This window comes from Triturus cristatus, chromosome 1_2 (assembly GCF_964204655.1).
Source record: "Triturus cristatus chromosome 1_2, aTriCri1.1, whole genome shotgun sequence".
Taxonomy (NCBI): Eukaryota; Metazoa; Chordata; class Amphibia; order Caudata; family Salamandridae; genus Triturus; species Triturus cristatus.
In genome coordinates, this window is record NC_140580.1 from 976,436,095 (window position 1) to 976,454,112 (window position 18,018).

General features: G+C 40.2%; 1 protein-coding gene across 3 annotated transcripts in view; it reads left to right on the forward strand.

Moving 5' to 3' along the window:
* The window catches only part of NSMF (NMDA receptor synaptonuclear signaling and neuronal migration factor), a 180,516-nt gene extending 171,604 nt beyond the window's left edge, over positions 1-8,912 (forward strand). For all 3 annotated transcript variants that reach the window (XM_085610618.1, XM_085610601.1, XM_085610609.1), the window contains one exon: positions 8,009-8,912. In XM_085610618.1, coding sequence (XP_085466744.1) covers positions 8,009-8,106 — 98 coding nt within the window. In that variant the 3' untranslated portion in view covers positions 8,107-8,912. The remainder of the gene's footprint in view (positions 1-8,008) is intronic.
* Positions 8,913-18,018: the final 9,106 nt, after the last annotated feature.

Here is an 18,018-nt window from a genome sequence, read left to right on the forward strand (position 1 = left end):
AATGCAGTAACTGACATGCATTCTCTTGTCTTTTCACTGAAGAACCCGGCCGGGTCCTCACGTGAGTTTTTACCTTCACCTTTCACTTCACTGTCACAGAGGCAGCACTCTCTTCATCCAGGTAATTCCCTATAGATGCCTTCTCATTAGTTTTTCCTGCATATGTGCCGGTATATGGGCCTTATGCTTTCCTTATTTTGTTTTAGATGACCCTACATCGTTAGTCCTGAGGAGACCCCCATTGATAGAAGGGTCAAAACGCCATCGACAAGTAAAAAAGAACAGACCATTACCCAGCCCGTATCATTGTGTACTGAAGCTGTAAAAAATACTGTATAAGAATGGTCGTTTTTCACAACTGATGGAAACCGTGTACATAATAATTCACTTTGTATATTCACTTATTGGTTCCATTTCTTCACTTGGGGACACAATGCACAAACAGTACTACTTTTGACTGAAAGAAGTGTACCTATTGTTTATTTATTTTTTCATAAAATATGTTATACCGAGCAAACTGTGTAGAAAGTTTTTCTTGCTCTCTGACATTAGATGGTCCTTTTATTGCGAATGTGCACAAGTATTTCAAATATTAGTTCTGTTTATCCACAGGAACTATTGTTTTCTTATATATAAATATTACCCTGGTTCCGTCGTGAGTAGGGTTCCCCAAAGGAACTGCCAGCACAAACTCAAATTCATGACAAAAAGAGTTCACCAGCAACATCTACAGTACCATGAGAGGTTGGTCCGATCGACCATTCCTCTTCGGACGAAGAGCGAAAAGCAAGCGAAATCCCAGATCCGATCCCTGGGAAGACTACATTATTCCTGCTCCTTCACCTCCGTCACACCACCCAGCGGACTCCCTGCTTGAAGACGTAGGGGGTTTCCACAACCTAATGGAGAGGGCTTCTAATAAATTCCATCTTCCCATGGAGAGTAAACATACAGACTGCTTCCTGTATGACTTTAAAGAGGAGGCCAGAAAGTCAATGCGCACAATTCCAATTATTAACTAAATTTGGCAAGAGGGTGTAAAGATTATGATGACCTCGGCAACAATACCACCAGTGCTCGCATAGAGAAAAAGTACAGAGCCCCAGAAAATTCCCCTTCATGTCTAACTGGCCATCCGAAACTGGATTCTGTTAAATCTCAGGCAGCACAAAAGAGATCTAAAAACCCAGGCACCCCGATCTCCACTTCTCCGGACAAAGAAGGGCGTAAGCTTGATATTATGGGAAAGCGTTTCTCCACCATGGCTGCCACTACTATTAAGGCAGCCAACGCTTTGGCTATCATCGGATGATATGACAGACAAATGTGGTCTGATGTGGCTTCTCTTCTAGACCTTATTCCTGAGGACAGAAAGCAGGAAGCCAGGAAGATCCTCATAGAAGAAGAATGGGCAGCCTCAGAAACAATCGATTGTTCTATGGACATAGCCAACACAGGGTTCCGCCAACTGGCAGGAGCGGCTGTTTTGAGACGCCAGGGGTTGTTGAAGGCAACCACATTTAGACCAGAGGTCTAGTCAAAGGTTCTGGATATGGCGTTTGATGGAGACGCCTTATTCGGCAAACATATAGATGAGGCGTTTCTTTCAATCAAAAAGGACACAGATACGGCTAAATCATTAGGTTCTCTCCAGTACAGAAAGATACCATTCAGAGGGGCAAAAGGATGTGTTTTTTCCACTTACAGAGAAAACTACTAAAGGGCGAAACAATGTCAGCCTTACCAAATGCAATATAGACAATCCCATCGGCCTGCTGCCTACCGTCAACTGGCTACGGCTGGTTTCTCTCGCCAAGGGGGCCAAAAGAGAACATCGTCCCAAGGCAGAGACAATGGAAGAAAACAGTGATTTTACCAGGGTACAAGCCTCCCCCTCATCTTCCCCTCCATGTGGGTGCAAAGATATCCAGTTTCCTCCAGCAATGGGAGAGTATAACTTCGGACCGTTGGGTATTGGATTTGATCGCCTTCGGTCACACACTGTAGTTCGTACAAAAACCTCCAACTACGCCACCCAGGGGAACCCCTTCCACTCGTCTTCAGTTATTGCAGAAGGAAACGAAGATTATGCTTGCAAAAGGAGCCATAGAGAAAGTTCCAGCTCTGCAAAGAGTGCAAGGTTTCTATTCCCGTTTATTTTTGATTATGAAAAAGTCAGGGGAATGGAGACCAATTTTGGATCTCAGAAAGTTAAACAAATTGCTAAGAAAACAAACTTTCAGAATGGTAATTTTGACTGAGATCTTATGATGTCTCAAAAATTGAGATTTCATGACATCCCTCGACATGGAAAGACGCATATTTCCCCATCCCCATTCATCGGAAGCATCGAAAATTCCTCTGATACGCGGTGGCTGGTACCCACTACCAATTCAAGGTTCTCCCTTATGGCCTCAAATCGGCACCAAGGATATTTACAAAATGCCTGGCACCTGTGGCAGCGGCTTTACGTTCTCAAGGCCATCAAGTATTCCCATACTTGGACGACTGGCTGTTAAAGGCTTCTACGGCAAAACAGGAATCCAGAACCACCAAAGCTTATTAACAACTGTTCAGCAGACTAGGGTTGACAGTCAACGTCACAAAGTCCTCTTTCATTCCCAGTCAAATAGTACCTTTCCTGGGAGTCAGATTGGACACAATCCAATCCAAAGGATGTATGACGTTACAACGCACACTTTTACAACGCATGCACTTACAACGCATTTTTTACAACGCAAAATCCATTACAACGCACTACACTTACAACGCATGACACTACAACGCATTTTTAAAAACTACCTTTACAACGCATACCATTACAACACATAATATTAAATTGCATTTAAGGTAAGTATTAGATAGTATAGGGGTAAAAATTACTATTCTAACTCCAGGGGGTGCAACAGTAGGGTAAGTGTTGGATAGTATAGGGGTAAAAATTACTATTCTAACTCCAGGGGGTGCAACAGTAGGGTAAGTGTTGGATAGTATAGGGGTAAAAATTGCTATTCTAACTCCAGGGGGTGCAACAGTAGGGTAAGTGTTGGATAGTATAGGGGTAAAAATTGCTATTCTAACTCCAGGGGGTGCAACAGTAGGGTAAGTGTTGGATAGTATAGGGGTAAAAATTACTATTCTAACTCCAGGGGGTGCAACAGTAGGGTAAGTGTTAGATAGTATAGGGGTAAAAATTACTATTCTAACTCCAGGGGGTGCAACAGTAGGGTAAGTGTTGGATAGTATAGGGGTAAAAATTACTATTCTAACTCCAGGGGGTGCAACAGTAGGGTAAGTGTTGGATAGTATAGGGGTAAAAATTACTATTCTAACTCCAGGGGGTGCAACAGTAGGGTAAGTGTTGGATAGTATAGGGGTAACAATTACTATTCTAACTCCAGGGGGTGCAACAGTAGGGTAAGTGTTGGATAGTATAGGGGTAAAAATTACTATTCTAACTCCAGGGGGTGCAACAGTAGGGTAAGTGTTGGATAGTATAGGGGTAAAAATTACTATTCTAACTCCAGGGGGTGCAACAGTAGGGTAAGTGTTGGATAGTATAGGGGTAAAAATTACTATTCTAACTCCAGGGGGTGCAACAGAGTGTTGGATAGTGTAGTGTAATATTATGCGTTGTAATGGTAGGCGTTGTAATGGAATGCGTTGTAAAGGTAGTTTTTAAAAATGCGTTGTAGTGTCATGCGTTGTAAGTGTAGTGCGTTGTAATGGATTTTGCGTTGTAAAAAATGCGTTGTAAGTGTAGTGCGTTGTAAAAGTTGCGTTGTAAAGGTTGTTCCCCCAATCCAAAGCATTCTTGTCGGAAGAACGCCGAACCCGACTACGTTCTTTGGCTATGGCCATATCAAGAAAAAAGCCATTTTCTATAAGGAAATACAAATCACTGATAGGGATGTGCTCTGCAGCAATCGACTTGGTTCCCTTGGCCAGACTCAAAATGAGACCTCTCCAGGAAGAATTACAAAAACAATGGCTTCAAACATCGGGATCTTTTGAAGACATCATTCATGATACTCCGGCCATGAAGATAGCAATGACATGGTGGTCCACACCCCAAACCTTTCAAAAGGATTGATTTACTTTCAAGACATACCAGATTTCATCCTGACAACGGATGCCTCCATGGATGGCTGGGGAGGCCATTTGCAGGAACTTCAAATTCAAGGCAAATGGTCCAATTCTCAAAAACAAAGTCATATCAACAGCCTGGAGCTGAAGCCATATTCCTCTCCTTCCTACAGAGGATAGTAGGCGCCTCTGTACTGGTCCGTACAGACAACATGACCAGTATGTTCCACATAAACAAACAGGGAGGAACAAAATCTCTCACGCTTTCTGTAGAAGCGCAGGATAACAGAGCACAGAATCTCTCTCAAAGCCAAGCATGTTCCAGGTCTACACAACACACTGGCCGATGCTCTCAGCAGAGCTACAGACAATTGCCATGAATGGAAACTCAATCAATTCTAGTTGGACGGAGTATTTGCTCTAAGGGGGAAACCAGCTCTGGACCTGTTTGCTACGAACATCAAGACCAAATGCCAGTCCTATGTCACCAGGTACCCCCTTCCGGGGTCTCAGGGCAATGCACTTTTGATGCAATGGTCAGGGATATATACCTACACTTTTCCCCCCAATCCCATCGATCCCCAGAGTACTGACCAAAATGAAGCTGGAAGGATGTCGCCTGATTCTCATCGCACCCAGGTGGGCCAGGCAAAATTGTTTTCCGCAACTTCTTCACCTCTCAGAAACGAGACCTATTTGTCTGTAGCTGTTTCCTCCTCCAGGAAAAACAGTCAAGTGCACCATCCGAATGCGGAGTCTCTGCATTTACACACCTGGCTCCTGAATTCTTGGAGTTTAAAGACATGAACATTTCTCAAGAGTGTAGAGATATTCTTTCAAAATCTAGAACAGACAGCACCAACAAGACGTACAAACTTAAATGAAAGAGATTCTGTGTCTGATGCCAACGTAATGACCTTCATCCATTTCAAATATCCCCACAACAGATTTTACCTTATCTTCTCTCTTTGGCAAAATGAGGTTTAACCTTCTATTTGGTTAAGGTGCATCTGGCTTCCATCTCTCGCTATAGAAGAGCTTCCAGTGGCACTTTCTTTATGACTCAAGCCGTATCAAACAATTCATGAAGGGGCTGTTCCGTGCTTTCTCTCCAGTGCGAGCACCCCCACCGTAATGGAATTTAAACGTGGTTCTTGCTTAACTCATGAAAAGACCATTTGAACCCATTCATAAAGCTGAATTGAAATAACTCACATGGAAAGTTGCCCTTCTTCTGGCCCTCAACTCAGCCAGAAGGGTAAGCGAAATCCAGGCTTTCACGATCAAGAAACCCTTTTTAATATTTAAGGAAAATGCTGTGATTCTAAGGACTAATCCCACGTTTATCCCTAAAGTACATACACTTGATGTCAAATGCTGCCTCAAGTTCTATCTTCAGAGAACAAAGGACATTCGAAAAACTGATTAATTACTTGTTGCCTATGGCCAAGGCAGAGAAGGGACTGCAATAACAAAAGCCACTATTGCAAGATGGATATCAGCTGTGATCCAATTCTGTCATATCAAAGCCAACAAGCCTTTGAAAAGCATAGCAAAGGCTCACTCTACCAGAATGGTTGCACCTTCTGCGGCCCTTTTTGCAGTGGTAACGTTAGAGAAGATCTGTCGTGCTGCAACCTGGAGTACCGCTCATACTTTCACGCAGCACTATTGCCTGGAATCCGCACAAGACACAGATGCTGCGTGGGCCAGGCAGTACTTCACTATCTTTTCCATTAAGCTAAGCCTCTTTCTAACCCTTGGAAAGAGTCTTTTGTTTTTTTTATATTGATTGCTAATCACAAGGACTCCGGTTCCAATTTAAAAGATTCTCTTTTATTTCTCTTTGGTAATGTGTTATATATATGGGTGATCAAGACAGTGTTCCACTGTCGAAACGCGTAATGCTGTAATGCCAAAATGTTGAATTTGCTGCTAATTTGATTGCAATAAACTGCACTTAAAGATCTTCAAGGACACGCTGTGGTCCGTACCTATTTCTTGGGGGATCCCAGGCACAACAGGATTCTGATATATATATATATATATATATATGTGTGTGTGTGTGTGTGTGTGTATACTATATGTTACATAAGTGATGTTTACCATGCTTTTCAGAGTATATTCTGTGCATCCATTCACACTCATTTCACACAGTTATAACCCTTAGGTTTTACATTTGTTTTTGTTTTTAGAGTTTTGAGTTTTATATAGCGCGAAATAGACCCGAAGATATCGGGTATCAGAGCGCTTTACATAACACCAGGTTCGTTACACAAGGACATATTCATTTTTGTTAGGCACGGGGAGATTAATTGATTTGCCCAGAATCACAGAATGTTGAGCGTCGTTACCAAGACTCGAACTCTGTTCCCCAGCTTCGACGTCGAATGCTCTAGCAGTAAGGCTACATCCTCTTTGCTCTTGTTACCTAAGATTTTTTGGGTTCAACACGTGTTACAGTCTCCCACCATCCGCTACAGACAGACTGAAAGATTGGATGTCACTGCATGCTATTCTGATTCAGGCATGTGAATCTATGAAAGATACCCCAATACTGGATAAAAAAATAAGTTACTTACCTATAACTATGGTTATCCAGTATTGGTATCTTTCATAGATCCACATGCACCCACCCTCCTCCCCGTAGAGGCTGTTTCCTTATTATATTAAGACACTCACTTCTCACTTGTGCTGGGAAAATCTGAGGGAAACTGCCTCTGCTGGGAAGGTTCCATAGGGTGCTAACAGCTGATTGGCTGCATTCAACATTTGGGGCCATATGTAGGTAGAACGTGTTTTGCGATTCTCAAATTGTGATTTTTAGGGAATCGCAATTAGAGAATCACAAAACGCAATGTAGGTAGGAATAGCAAAATATTTTGCGAATCCCACATATTCCTTATTTGCGAATTGCAAATTGAGATTCGCAAATAAGGAATACCTTGCCATTCATTCCTATGGGCTAGAATGCCCAAAGGAATGAATGGGAAGACATTCTCAATTAGCGATTCTCAACTAGAGAATCGCAAATTGAGAATGCAAATTCAAGGTTGCAAGGGTGTCAATAGGACACCATTTTGCACCCCTGAAATAAACGTGTGTGCACATGTGGTGCACATACATGCGCTAAGGGCATGTATGTGCGCCCCATGGCACTTTGCAAAATGCAAAAAGTGCATTTTTCTAAGAAATCGCAAATTACCACCAACCTGAAGTTGGTGGTAATTTGCGATTCCTTAAGCCAGAATCGCACAACTTGGGTGCTTCCTACATTGCATTTAAGGAATCGCAATTTGGGATTCCTTAAATGCATTTGCAAAATAAGGAATCGCAAATTTTGCGATTCCTTATTTTGCTTGTGGGTTGTTGTTTGCTACATAGCACATTGCCCAAATTGCGATCGCAAATGCTGAAATTCTCCGAATTTCAGCATTTGCAATCGCAATTTGGCTTCCTACATATGGCCCTTGGTCCTTTTTTTTAAAAGGACATAGATAGGCTATATTACCATGGCTCATGGCCAATATAGCCTATGGCATTATTTGGATACTGCTTGATTATTATACCGTGGGACTCCCATCTCGACGACGGGGAATGATTCAGGCATGTGAATCTATAAAAGATACCAATACTGGATAACCGTAGTTACAGGTAAGTAACTTATTTTCTTTTGTTCTTTACTATAAACACCAATGAATTGATAACTCTCCCATTTTTCTCTTTGTTTATCCCATCTTTTGTCCTTCTTTGTTGTCTGTCCCTCTCTGTATTTCCTGTGCTCTTTATTCCTTTCCATCTCCTTTAATTTTACCATTCTTCTTTTCATTTCAGATTTCCCAACTCAATTATTTTTTCCCTCAATGCACTTTCTCCTCCACTTTTGTGACCCTCTTTTTTGTCCTTCTTTTTCCAATCGTAGGCAAGCAATTGATTGAAACCTACTTTGATTTCCGCCTCTACCGACTCTGGAAAACCCGCCAACATTCCAAATTACTGGACTATGATGACATCTTATGAGCTTTGCGAAACCCTTCAAGCAGAAGGGGGTACATTTCACTGGGACTCAAGAGTCATTCCTGTTGCAAAGACTTTTCTTTTGGCGAGGAGACCTACGTCCCTAAATCCTGATTGAATTGTAGAAGGATGGGGAAGCCATGGATGGAAATCCAAAAGGAGCTCCAGAGCCTTTGAAGGGCACAACAGAAGCCGCACGTCGCCTCTGGAAATGCAGAGAAGTTGATGGAATGCGACAGTTGAGCGGCATAAAGCCGCAGGCCAGTGTGATGGGCGATCAGATGAGAGGTTCTTCATTACAGTTACGGAGCTGGAAACTTCGTTGCAAGACTGAGCTGTATCAGGTCACAAAATGCTGGACTTTTCAATATCGATTTAAGATTTTTGAGGTCCTTGTCATGACATTTTAAGCTCAGGTTTTCTTAAAATGAATAATAAGTTACAAAAACTTGCACTAGTAGGCAGCAGATCTGACTGTCGTACAAACGGAAGAGACCTTTTAAGCCATCCAGGTGCCGTTTCATGGACTTTTTGTTTATTGTTCAGCAAAGATTCAAATAGGTCTGTGCATAGCCACAAAATGTGGATTGATAGGGGAAAAACAAATAAGCTAGAACGATAGATTTAAATATACACATATATAAATATATATATCTATATATACACAGATACACACACACATATATCTTTACGAGTTAACTATTTTTTTCCTTTCGTTTGGGTTTCCTAGGAATTAAGTGCAATTTTTCTAAATAGAAAATAAATCTATTTAACTAGTAAAAAAACAAAATTAGAAAAAGAGAAAAAAATTGTAGTCGAGGTCAGCTGGCCGTGTTTGAGACATAGAAGAGAAGTAGTTCTTTATCTTCCATAGACTTACGTATTACATCTTAATCATGGTGTTTCTTTGCTGTATCATTGTGGATGCCAGCAAATGTCTGCGCCTGTACATTTCTGGAAATATTTTTAAGAGTGGGAATTGAGTCAGGGTTTTAGCAGCTTGCAGTATGGGAACCTGTAAACTTAAAGCAGCAGTATATCAGAAAAGTCTATGTAACTGGTCATGCCTTCAATTTTTTTAATTTTCTTCTTATATAAATTGTTAGGGATAAAATCCGTACTTAAATAGCTCCTTTATTAATGTAACTTTCCGGGTGATTCTGTTGAGCATATCCTTTAAATGGCAGCAGAATATTTAATCAGAAACAGCACAACAATTTTGCAACAACATAGGTGATAATGTATAAGGATAATTAAAAATGCTTATCCTGAAACTGAATAAAATTTGAGAAAAAGGAGCAGATTAAAATTTTGGAGTTGAGGAGGTCATATTACTTTGCTATACATTACTGCTGCTTTAAGTACAGAAGGTGGGTTATGCATTAACCATCTCTGAAGATTGGGTAGGTGAATACACCAGCCCTGTATTTTCAATATACTTCAGAGTACTCTTAAATCTTCCTTCTTTCTTTCGGCATGGTTGTCTTTTCACTACGTGTGCGATGAAAAATTGTCACATTACTTTCAGCACTATTGGTATACTGCAGAAGACTATGGCTTAAAAGAATTTTGGGAGCTGTGCTTGTGACAGCTAATCCCATAAATGGTGTTCCCATCAGGCATCCACAGATTTCTGCTCGATATGTCTAGATCTCATACAAAAAATTCAGGATCCATATTTTTCTCTGACAAAAAGCGTGCTGAGACCTTGAACACGTCTTAGAAATCAAAATATTTTAGTAAATATTTTCAAAATTTAAATACTACAAAATTTGCATGCTGGAGTCTGACACCACAATTAATCAGAAACAATCCGTAGAAGATCTGTCAAATGTATTCATATCTCCTTTAGATGATATTAAAGATGATGTTTGAAGCAGAAATAGAAAATATAGCTAGAGTCGGTTTTATTGACAATGAGCGTTTGTTTGGTCGCTCATCTTTTTCCATGCAATTTATCTTTAGTAGAGCAATGGTTTTCTTAGTACATAGGCCAATTTAGGCTTCAAATTCAAAGACTTAGTGAGGTATCTAATGTGTGCCATACCCAATGGGCAGGCTGTCATGTTATCTTGTGCTTTTTTGTGCATTGTCAATCTTTCTCCCTTTTGCACTTCAGGGTGGCCACGTTTAAACAACATATTTTCATAGTTAGTGGCCAATGTATTACCTCCAGAAAACTTTGTATTCCTGGGTTCAATCTACAGTACATGATCTGTGAATTTTAGGTCTTCTTTCCAACCATGCCATCTTTAACTGCAAAGTATGTATTTTTTGATTAGGGTAGATTCTCTGAGGATACGCTCCTCCTGAAGTACAGTATCTTATCAGCTTTGTTCAATGTGTTTTGTCAATAGCATGGGAAACACACAGTTTGTTTTCCCTCACTTGTGTCTGTTTTGATCTCTTTTCGACCAGACAGATGAGCCATTTTGTTCCTTGTTGGTGCAATAGATTTGACCTCTTTAACTAGGTCTTTCTTAGACCGAATTTGCTTCACAGCACTCCTTTCTGAGCTGTGGCATTTGGTTTTATAGAATTGTATGTGGGTGTTTCTTACAGCACAGTGGATATAACTTTTGGCAAATGTTGCCAAAAGCTTTTCTCTTTAGTATAAGAGAGATTTGACTGCTTGTGCTTGCACAGGACTCTTCTGAGTGAAAGGAAGAGTCACTCAAATTATTTTGTGAGATGAAAATATAAACTGTGTAACTGGAATTCAAACTATTTCTACATGTTTCCCGTCCTCCTCCCATTCTCCTTGTCCAACTCCTGCTTGTCCGTGGACCGTTCAGGTTTAAAATTTCCAGTAAGTTTGATAGTGGCTGAGTGGCCCACTGGACGCCTATTGGTAGAGTACAGTCTCTACAAAATGGCAGTTACTTAAGAGAATTCACCTTGCGTGTTAAAAACTGGAGCTCTACAAGCAGCAGAGGTTTCTACTTGCTCTGGGCCAAGAAGATAATGTATATGTGTAAGTGGTACCTCATTCAACCTGTACAATCAGTGCTTGCGCCCTAAGCTTGTTTTGGTGGAAACATCAGTCTCCTCTAATTTAGTACTTAACAAACTTAATACTAAAAAAGAAGTAAATAGAATGGAAGCTGTTTTGTAGGACAAAAATTGTAGGTTTGTTTCCTGTTTTTGAAAATGCAACATACCCGTTTGCTCAGAGTCACTTAGGGGATGAAAGATGCTGGCGTCATGATTTGAACTTCTGCCTTGTCTCATTTTATATGTCCAGGACATTATGCGATGCTAAGATTGCTAATGATACAGTCATGTCTTCACACCTGTCTTGCAAACACTACTGTTAAGATTCTTAACAAGCAATGTGGTGATAAAATGACTATTGAGGGCTCTAGACTGTCCACCAATATCATCAAAGTGCTTCTTCTGCTTTTCCCAAAAGTTTAATTCCTTTTCCCATCTGCAAATGAGTGTCCAGAGCCACAGTTTGTTTACAAGTGGCTCACTGCAGTGCCATAGGTGAGAAGTACTCTACAACCACATATATTTATTTGCTGGTGTGCTGTTGGTGGGCATTTTATGTCACTGATCTTTCTGGGCATTGTGGATGCTGTCAAACCTTAATATTGTCAGAATGAAGTTTGGAATCAAAGTTGTTCTAATGCTTTGAAGCTTTTGTTTTTCATACCCCCCTGCACGGCCACCTCAGTGCAGGTGGTTTCGTCAAAATCTGCTTAGAGCCCTCGGTACCATACAAAACTGGTTCCAACCATTCACACTGGTCGTTTAGTTTTTTGTGTGGTGTATTCGGGATTTAACACCCAAAGTAAGATTTTGCAGTGGTGATTTCTCAGCCAGAGCAGTTTGCAGTGCCTCTACAGTATGCTAACAGACTCTTGTATCCAAAATATTGTGCTCCAAAATGATTGTTGCCAGAAAATTGACTATCGCAATATGGTGAATGTAAGTACACAAATTTAAGTATAGACTTACTATTCTTAACTTCAGATCTATGTTTATAAATATATCTTGAATATATATGTGTGTGTGTACATTGTGTGTATATATACATATATATGTGGAGATATATATCTTCAAGGTGTATGTATTTGATATGTGGTATTTGTATAGCACGAATCTCGTAATAAGGTAGCAGATGTGAAGTTAAGAATACTACGTCTATACTTACCTTCATAAGGTTATTGTAGTCGATATTTTGGCTACAGTATTTTTGTAGCACTATATTTTTGCCACAACACTCTGATATAATACTACTGCTACAGAGCCAAACGTAGGCTCTGCCACATTTCTTTTCTCTGGTGGATGTGGGTCACTATGTTTCCTACCATATTGATCATCGGTTGCTTGTATGTTCTTCCCTGCTAATGACCGCCTTTTCAAGCCAAAATCTTCTGTTGAGCTGCACTCAGCTTTGCAATACTCACTGGGTATTTTGTCCATCATTCATTTCCCAAGCGCAGTACAAGACTTCATGGAAAACCATTCTGGAGTGGCACTGCACAGTGCATTTTACAAGTCCACCATAGAGAAGTTTATATTGGTCTTGTTAGGCATTCTTTTCATTAAGTTATGTGCAGGTTGATCAAGTGCAAGGACCAAGCGCTAGACAAAGCATCAATTTTACCAGACAATGTAAAACAAGTGAAACATGAAAAAATAGTTATACATAGATGTAGAGAACATATTGCTTTTTGGGAGTTGCATCTGGGATATGTCTTATTGTGTGGATTATGAATTTTCAAAACCACTATTCAGATTGCAGTCCTTTGACCTCGTGGGAGAGGAGTAGAAAGCTGTAGTGAGTGAGATAGATGAGGAAGAATATATGGATTTTGCCTAATAGCTGATGACCCAAAAAGCCATGCATGATCGAGAATAACTGTCATGTTAGCTGCCAGGAGGGACGAATGATGAGCTGGTTGTATGCATTTTCTTTGATATGAGAAGGTGATTGTAGTTCTTCTACTAGCATATGTACATATAGTAATATGCAAAGTTCTTCTGATGACATAAGGAATTTAAATTAAGACATACTGTTTAGAAGCATGTTCCCATTGACTGATGGATGTAAGTACAAACGTATTTTTAAGTGTCAGATGTATTAAATGAAACCTGCCAGCTCCTGCAGGTTGCCAAAATGTTCAGATTCTTCAGCAATATAGATAGTTACACCTAAAAGGTAACTATGGAAATCAAAAGGGGGTTGTGAAGCACGAAAAGCCTGTTACAGTCTGGATGGCTAACTTTTAATACGTAACCATGGAGATCAGATGGGGATTGTGGAGCATGATTGACCAGTTGCAGTGTGAAGAGGGTGACAAACATGTAACCAAGGAGATCCAACGAGGATCATGAAGCATGGACAGCAGGTAACAGTATTGAGGAAGTGAACTGACTTCCTCCTACAGATTGTGAAGTCACTTTGCCCAAGAGAAGCCGTGAAATATTAGAATATCTTTTCTGACAAAGATAACCAATCTAGAACTGTGTCTATTGATCAAATCTTTTCATTCCTTTCCACATGTACCCGCATTTTGAACAACTTTTCTCCGTCCCAATATGTATTTTAAATGTTTTGCTTTTGGTCTGTCTCAAACATTTGTGGTGTAGCCCACTTCCTGAGCTCATGCCCCACCTTAATTTCACATTTCGACTTCTCCCATAGTGGTTAATATCTTCCACCCTTCTCTTCCACTTTCCTTCCCCTGTGCCAATGAAAAAGTTATTAACTTTGCTCAGTCACTCCCCTGCTGGAAATATGTCCATTTTGCATGACTCTCTGTAGGAAGACACAAGCTGTTCTTGTCTCTTCTGATACTGTTCTACCTCTTATATTAGGTGCCCATGGTCATTGGGCATCAGGTAGAGAAGAAATACACCAGAGCGGATGTTAGCCTTGGATGTGCTGGAAGGAAAGGTATCTTGCTAGGTAACCCTATTGTTATACTATGCTTAAACTCCTCTGATTTATGTAGAAAAGTGCTAACTCCACAGTAGAATCACCCAGAGAAATTTCTCTCACCATTGGTAGAGCATTTGAAGGAAATTCCCTTGTTACCACTTTGTCAGGTCCAAAGTATTAGAATACTGTAGACCTATTGAGCTGGAGAAGATCCAGGACCACAGGGGACTTCCTTTTATCTGTCATCCAGCCTATGCTGACGTAAATGTACTGGATGTAGTGGACCAGCAAACTACAGCATCAGTGGTGCCACCACCTCGTCCACTATATTGAAGAGCATCTTGCTGAATCTTCTCCCATAGAAGTATGCTAGCTGCTAGCAGTGACTGTCTTTGGCATCATAGTCCCTGAAAAGATGGTCCCTAAACAATAGCATCCGGTGATGTTACACACAATTGATGCATCCACAGGCATTTGCCATTGGGAAATCAGCCTTCCTACTAACTCAACTGTAATTCCAAAGTACAATAATTAAGAAACAATAAGAAAGACTTTGAAAAGAAGGTTTGTTTAATTTAAGAAACAAAACTTGGGAGTGTTTTTTCTGTTGAGACATTTTAGGAATAAGCTTATAAATAAATCCTCCTATGGCCCTCCTGGCATATATTCACCTCTACCTTCATATAGGCTGCTACCAAAAATTACAGTCTTGTATACCACAAAACAGAAGAAATTTGAGGAGGCAATACCATAGACTCTTCTTTTCCGAGGGATGCTCTTCCCACCCAACCAACTACTTTCCCATCTTTTGTCCTTATTAACCAGGTTCTTCACACAAGTTCAAGCTGTCGAGGCAGCTTATGAATTCTTATAGAACCAGATGGCGATAAGGTTACATAACAAGACTCCCAAAGAGTGCCAGCAATCAACTTGATCTCCAAACCAGGCTTCCGGTGTTCTAGAACACAGCAGAACCGGTCTTCATTTTTCAGGGTTGAGTTGCCTTTAACAAAGCCTTGAGCATCCAGTTGAGAATTATGAATGATGGACAGGCACGAATTTTGTAGTTTTAATGAGGTGTGAGATTCTGTCCACAGAACTAGTGATTATTACCATATTGCAATATTTGTTAAAGTTGTTTGGAGTTGTTTATTGTCGTGGAGGTGTGTGGGTGTGTGAGAGAGGTGACACATGGTAAATAATTTAACAATGTAGAAAATTGTGAGTGCTCTGTATGAATTATGCCAAGACTGTGGTCCTTTACACTGCGTTCATACATTGACATCCAAGTGTTGTGTAAATAAACAATAAATCACTGCGTGGTGACATGATTGCAGATTGTAGGTTTGCTTCCATGTCTTGGGTTCATAACTTCAATTTTCACTATATTTGAAATTGACAATTTTGAAATCCAACTATCATTCTGTGAATTATTTTACCATGACATTTTTTAACCAATTGTTTCCATTAATGTTAATTGTTTAGCTAATTGGCATAAACAAGCTTTAAAAATCATTGGTAGTTTGATTTATTCAATTTTGTTGTATGTAACATCAGTGATGCAAGATATTGCGCCATTGAAAAATGTGACAATTTGGGTTAGAAATTCCCCTTTCAACATCCTATCATTCATCTCCTGGGCATAGTCTTGAAGCCCAAAAAATGGTTGGAGTAATAGCCAGGGGATGCTAGGAAGAGTGTATCACTCCAGATGGTGCAGGTGAAGGTGTGCCACTCAGCCAGGTGGGTCAAGGACATGGGTGGGGCTGCAGCGCAAGATCTGTTAAGGTTGACATTAACGATCACTTGTTACAAAAGCTTTCTAGTACATGCATTTGCAACATTAGGGTTTTTAGACATGTGACTTGAAGAGAAAAATAAGAGGAGGCCTATTACTTTTATTTCACTGGCCACCTTTAACCATATTAGACACCAACAAAATATTCGTGCAACCAGAAATTACCGAAATAAGCCCATTCTTGAGAATAAATCAGTCTTTCACAATGAAAGACTGGGTTGAAAAGATAAATTGACTTCAGATATGGCTGAAAAATGTATTTCCTTACTGGAATATATCGGAATTACTAAAAGGATGTTTGAAAATAAAAATGTTTAATTGATATGTGAGAAAATGAATCAATTTATGAAAAAACAATTTAAAAACAGCAACTTGTGACAAAACATTACAATTCATGAAAAACATTGTCAATGATCTGCAACGTGGTGATTATAGGTATTACAAATTTCGCAATTTTAATCATAATTCACCTCAATGAAAAAATGCCCAGGTCTAGTATCAAAATACCTATATCAGTATGTTGCGATGTTTCATTCTCACAGAAGTTCCTCTTCCTTTTTTTCTATGAAATATTGAAATTTAATACATTTTCATGTAAATTGCTAAATTGATGAATCGCCTAATGGTATCACAAAATGGATGTGAGTTGAGGTGGGCAAGACTATAGGGAAAACTCAGATTTTGCCCACATGTTGTTGCCTCTGTGAAACCAGTATGCAAAGGATGACATCTGCCAGTGAATGACTGTTCTATACCACCCAGCTACTTAAAGAAACTGAGATTCCTCTCTTACCCACTGTTAGCCACCCTTAGCCTTGGAACCTGCACTTGTTGCACGTTGTGGAAACCCGATACTGACACTGGCATCTGTAGCTTCATGTCATGATATAAATTATGGGGCCTTGTCTACCACACGCAGGGCAGAAATATAGATCCTACTGTCCCTTAGGGGTGGTCGGAATTTGCGTAATTGCGTTACGCAAATCTCTGCGAAACGGTAAAAAAACTCCGCGAACACGCAGAAATTCCGCGAACACGCGGAATTGCTTGTTCGCGATGCTTTTTTCCTGTTCACAATCGCTGTTTGCGTACTCGGGGAGAAATATCTCGCGAACACACATTTAGAGAACGCGAACAAGCAAAAAATTTTGCGAAATCGCAGAAAGCAGACTTTTGAGCAATTTCACGTTCTCCGCGGAACGCGAAATTATGCAAATTCCGCGAGCGGAACGGAATTTACCGCCCAGGCCTACTGTCCCTCCTGTTTGCTTCTGACTGAACAATATCCTTTCAGCATAAAGGGCGAACTCTAAAGAAATAAAAATAGTCAGTAGATGAGACAATCAGAACACATGCACTTTTTATGTTTACTGAATACATGTAAAGCACCTGCATTACCCAGGTAATTATGTTTAGGCTGCCAATTTACAGAATTCATCCCTGGATTATAAGAATTCTCACCCATTAGCATGTTCGGAAGACCTGCTCATAATTTTGGCTGTGGCCCTGTACACTGTCATTTTAAGGATTTTTGGGATCCTGGGCAACACATATTTTGGGGGGCCCTATTTGGAACAACTTTGAATTTCTTGACCAATTTCTGCTATATCACACTGGCATGGTAGTAAACAATTTTCCAGGAATGCGGTCAAACAAAAACAGTTGAAGTAGGTCTTTTTATTGGCTCCAAAAATCCTTACCATGACACTGGTTAAAGAAGGAGAATGTAAGAGATATCTGGAGGTGAGTTAGAGAGAAGGGTCACGTTTCCAGGGGGCTCCTTGGAAGGTGTAGCCTCTGGGGAATTGCCCACTTTGCTCATGCCTTAAAACTTCACTGGTCCTGTTGGCTCAGATGAAGGTCTGACAATAGAATAGGATGTTAACTTTGCAAATTATCTTTTCATTTGTGCAGAGCATACCTTTTCTTGTCTTTGTCCCAACACAAACATATAAGGAAAGTTCACCAACTATGTTTATTGTTTTCTTTAAAATAATGCAATAGTGTCTTATTACAAAGACTCCACTTTAATGAGGAGAAATGGTTGCTTTCCTCCTGATTACTCATTTGGCTGGTCGTTATGTACTGATGTTAAGCAGTATCAGAATTAACCCAGAAAGTAGCTGTGCCTGCTATTCCACATCTTTTTAGAATTCTCTTGGATTGCCATAATACTGTATGCTACTAGACCAACTAGTTCAGATATAATGATTTTCCAAACATA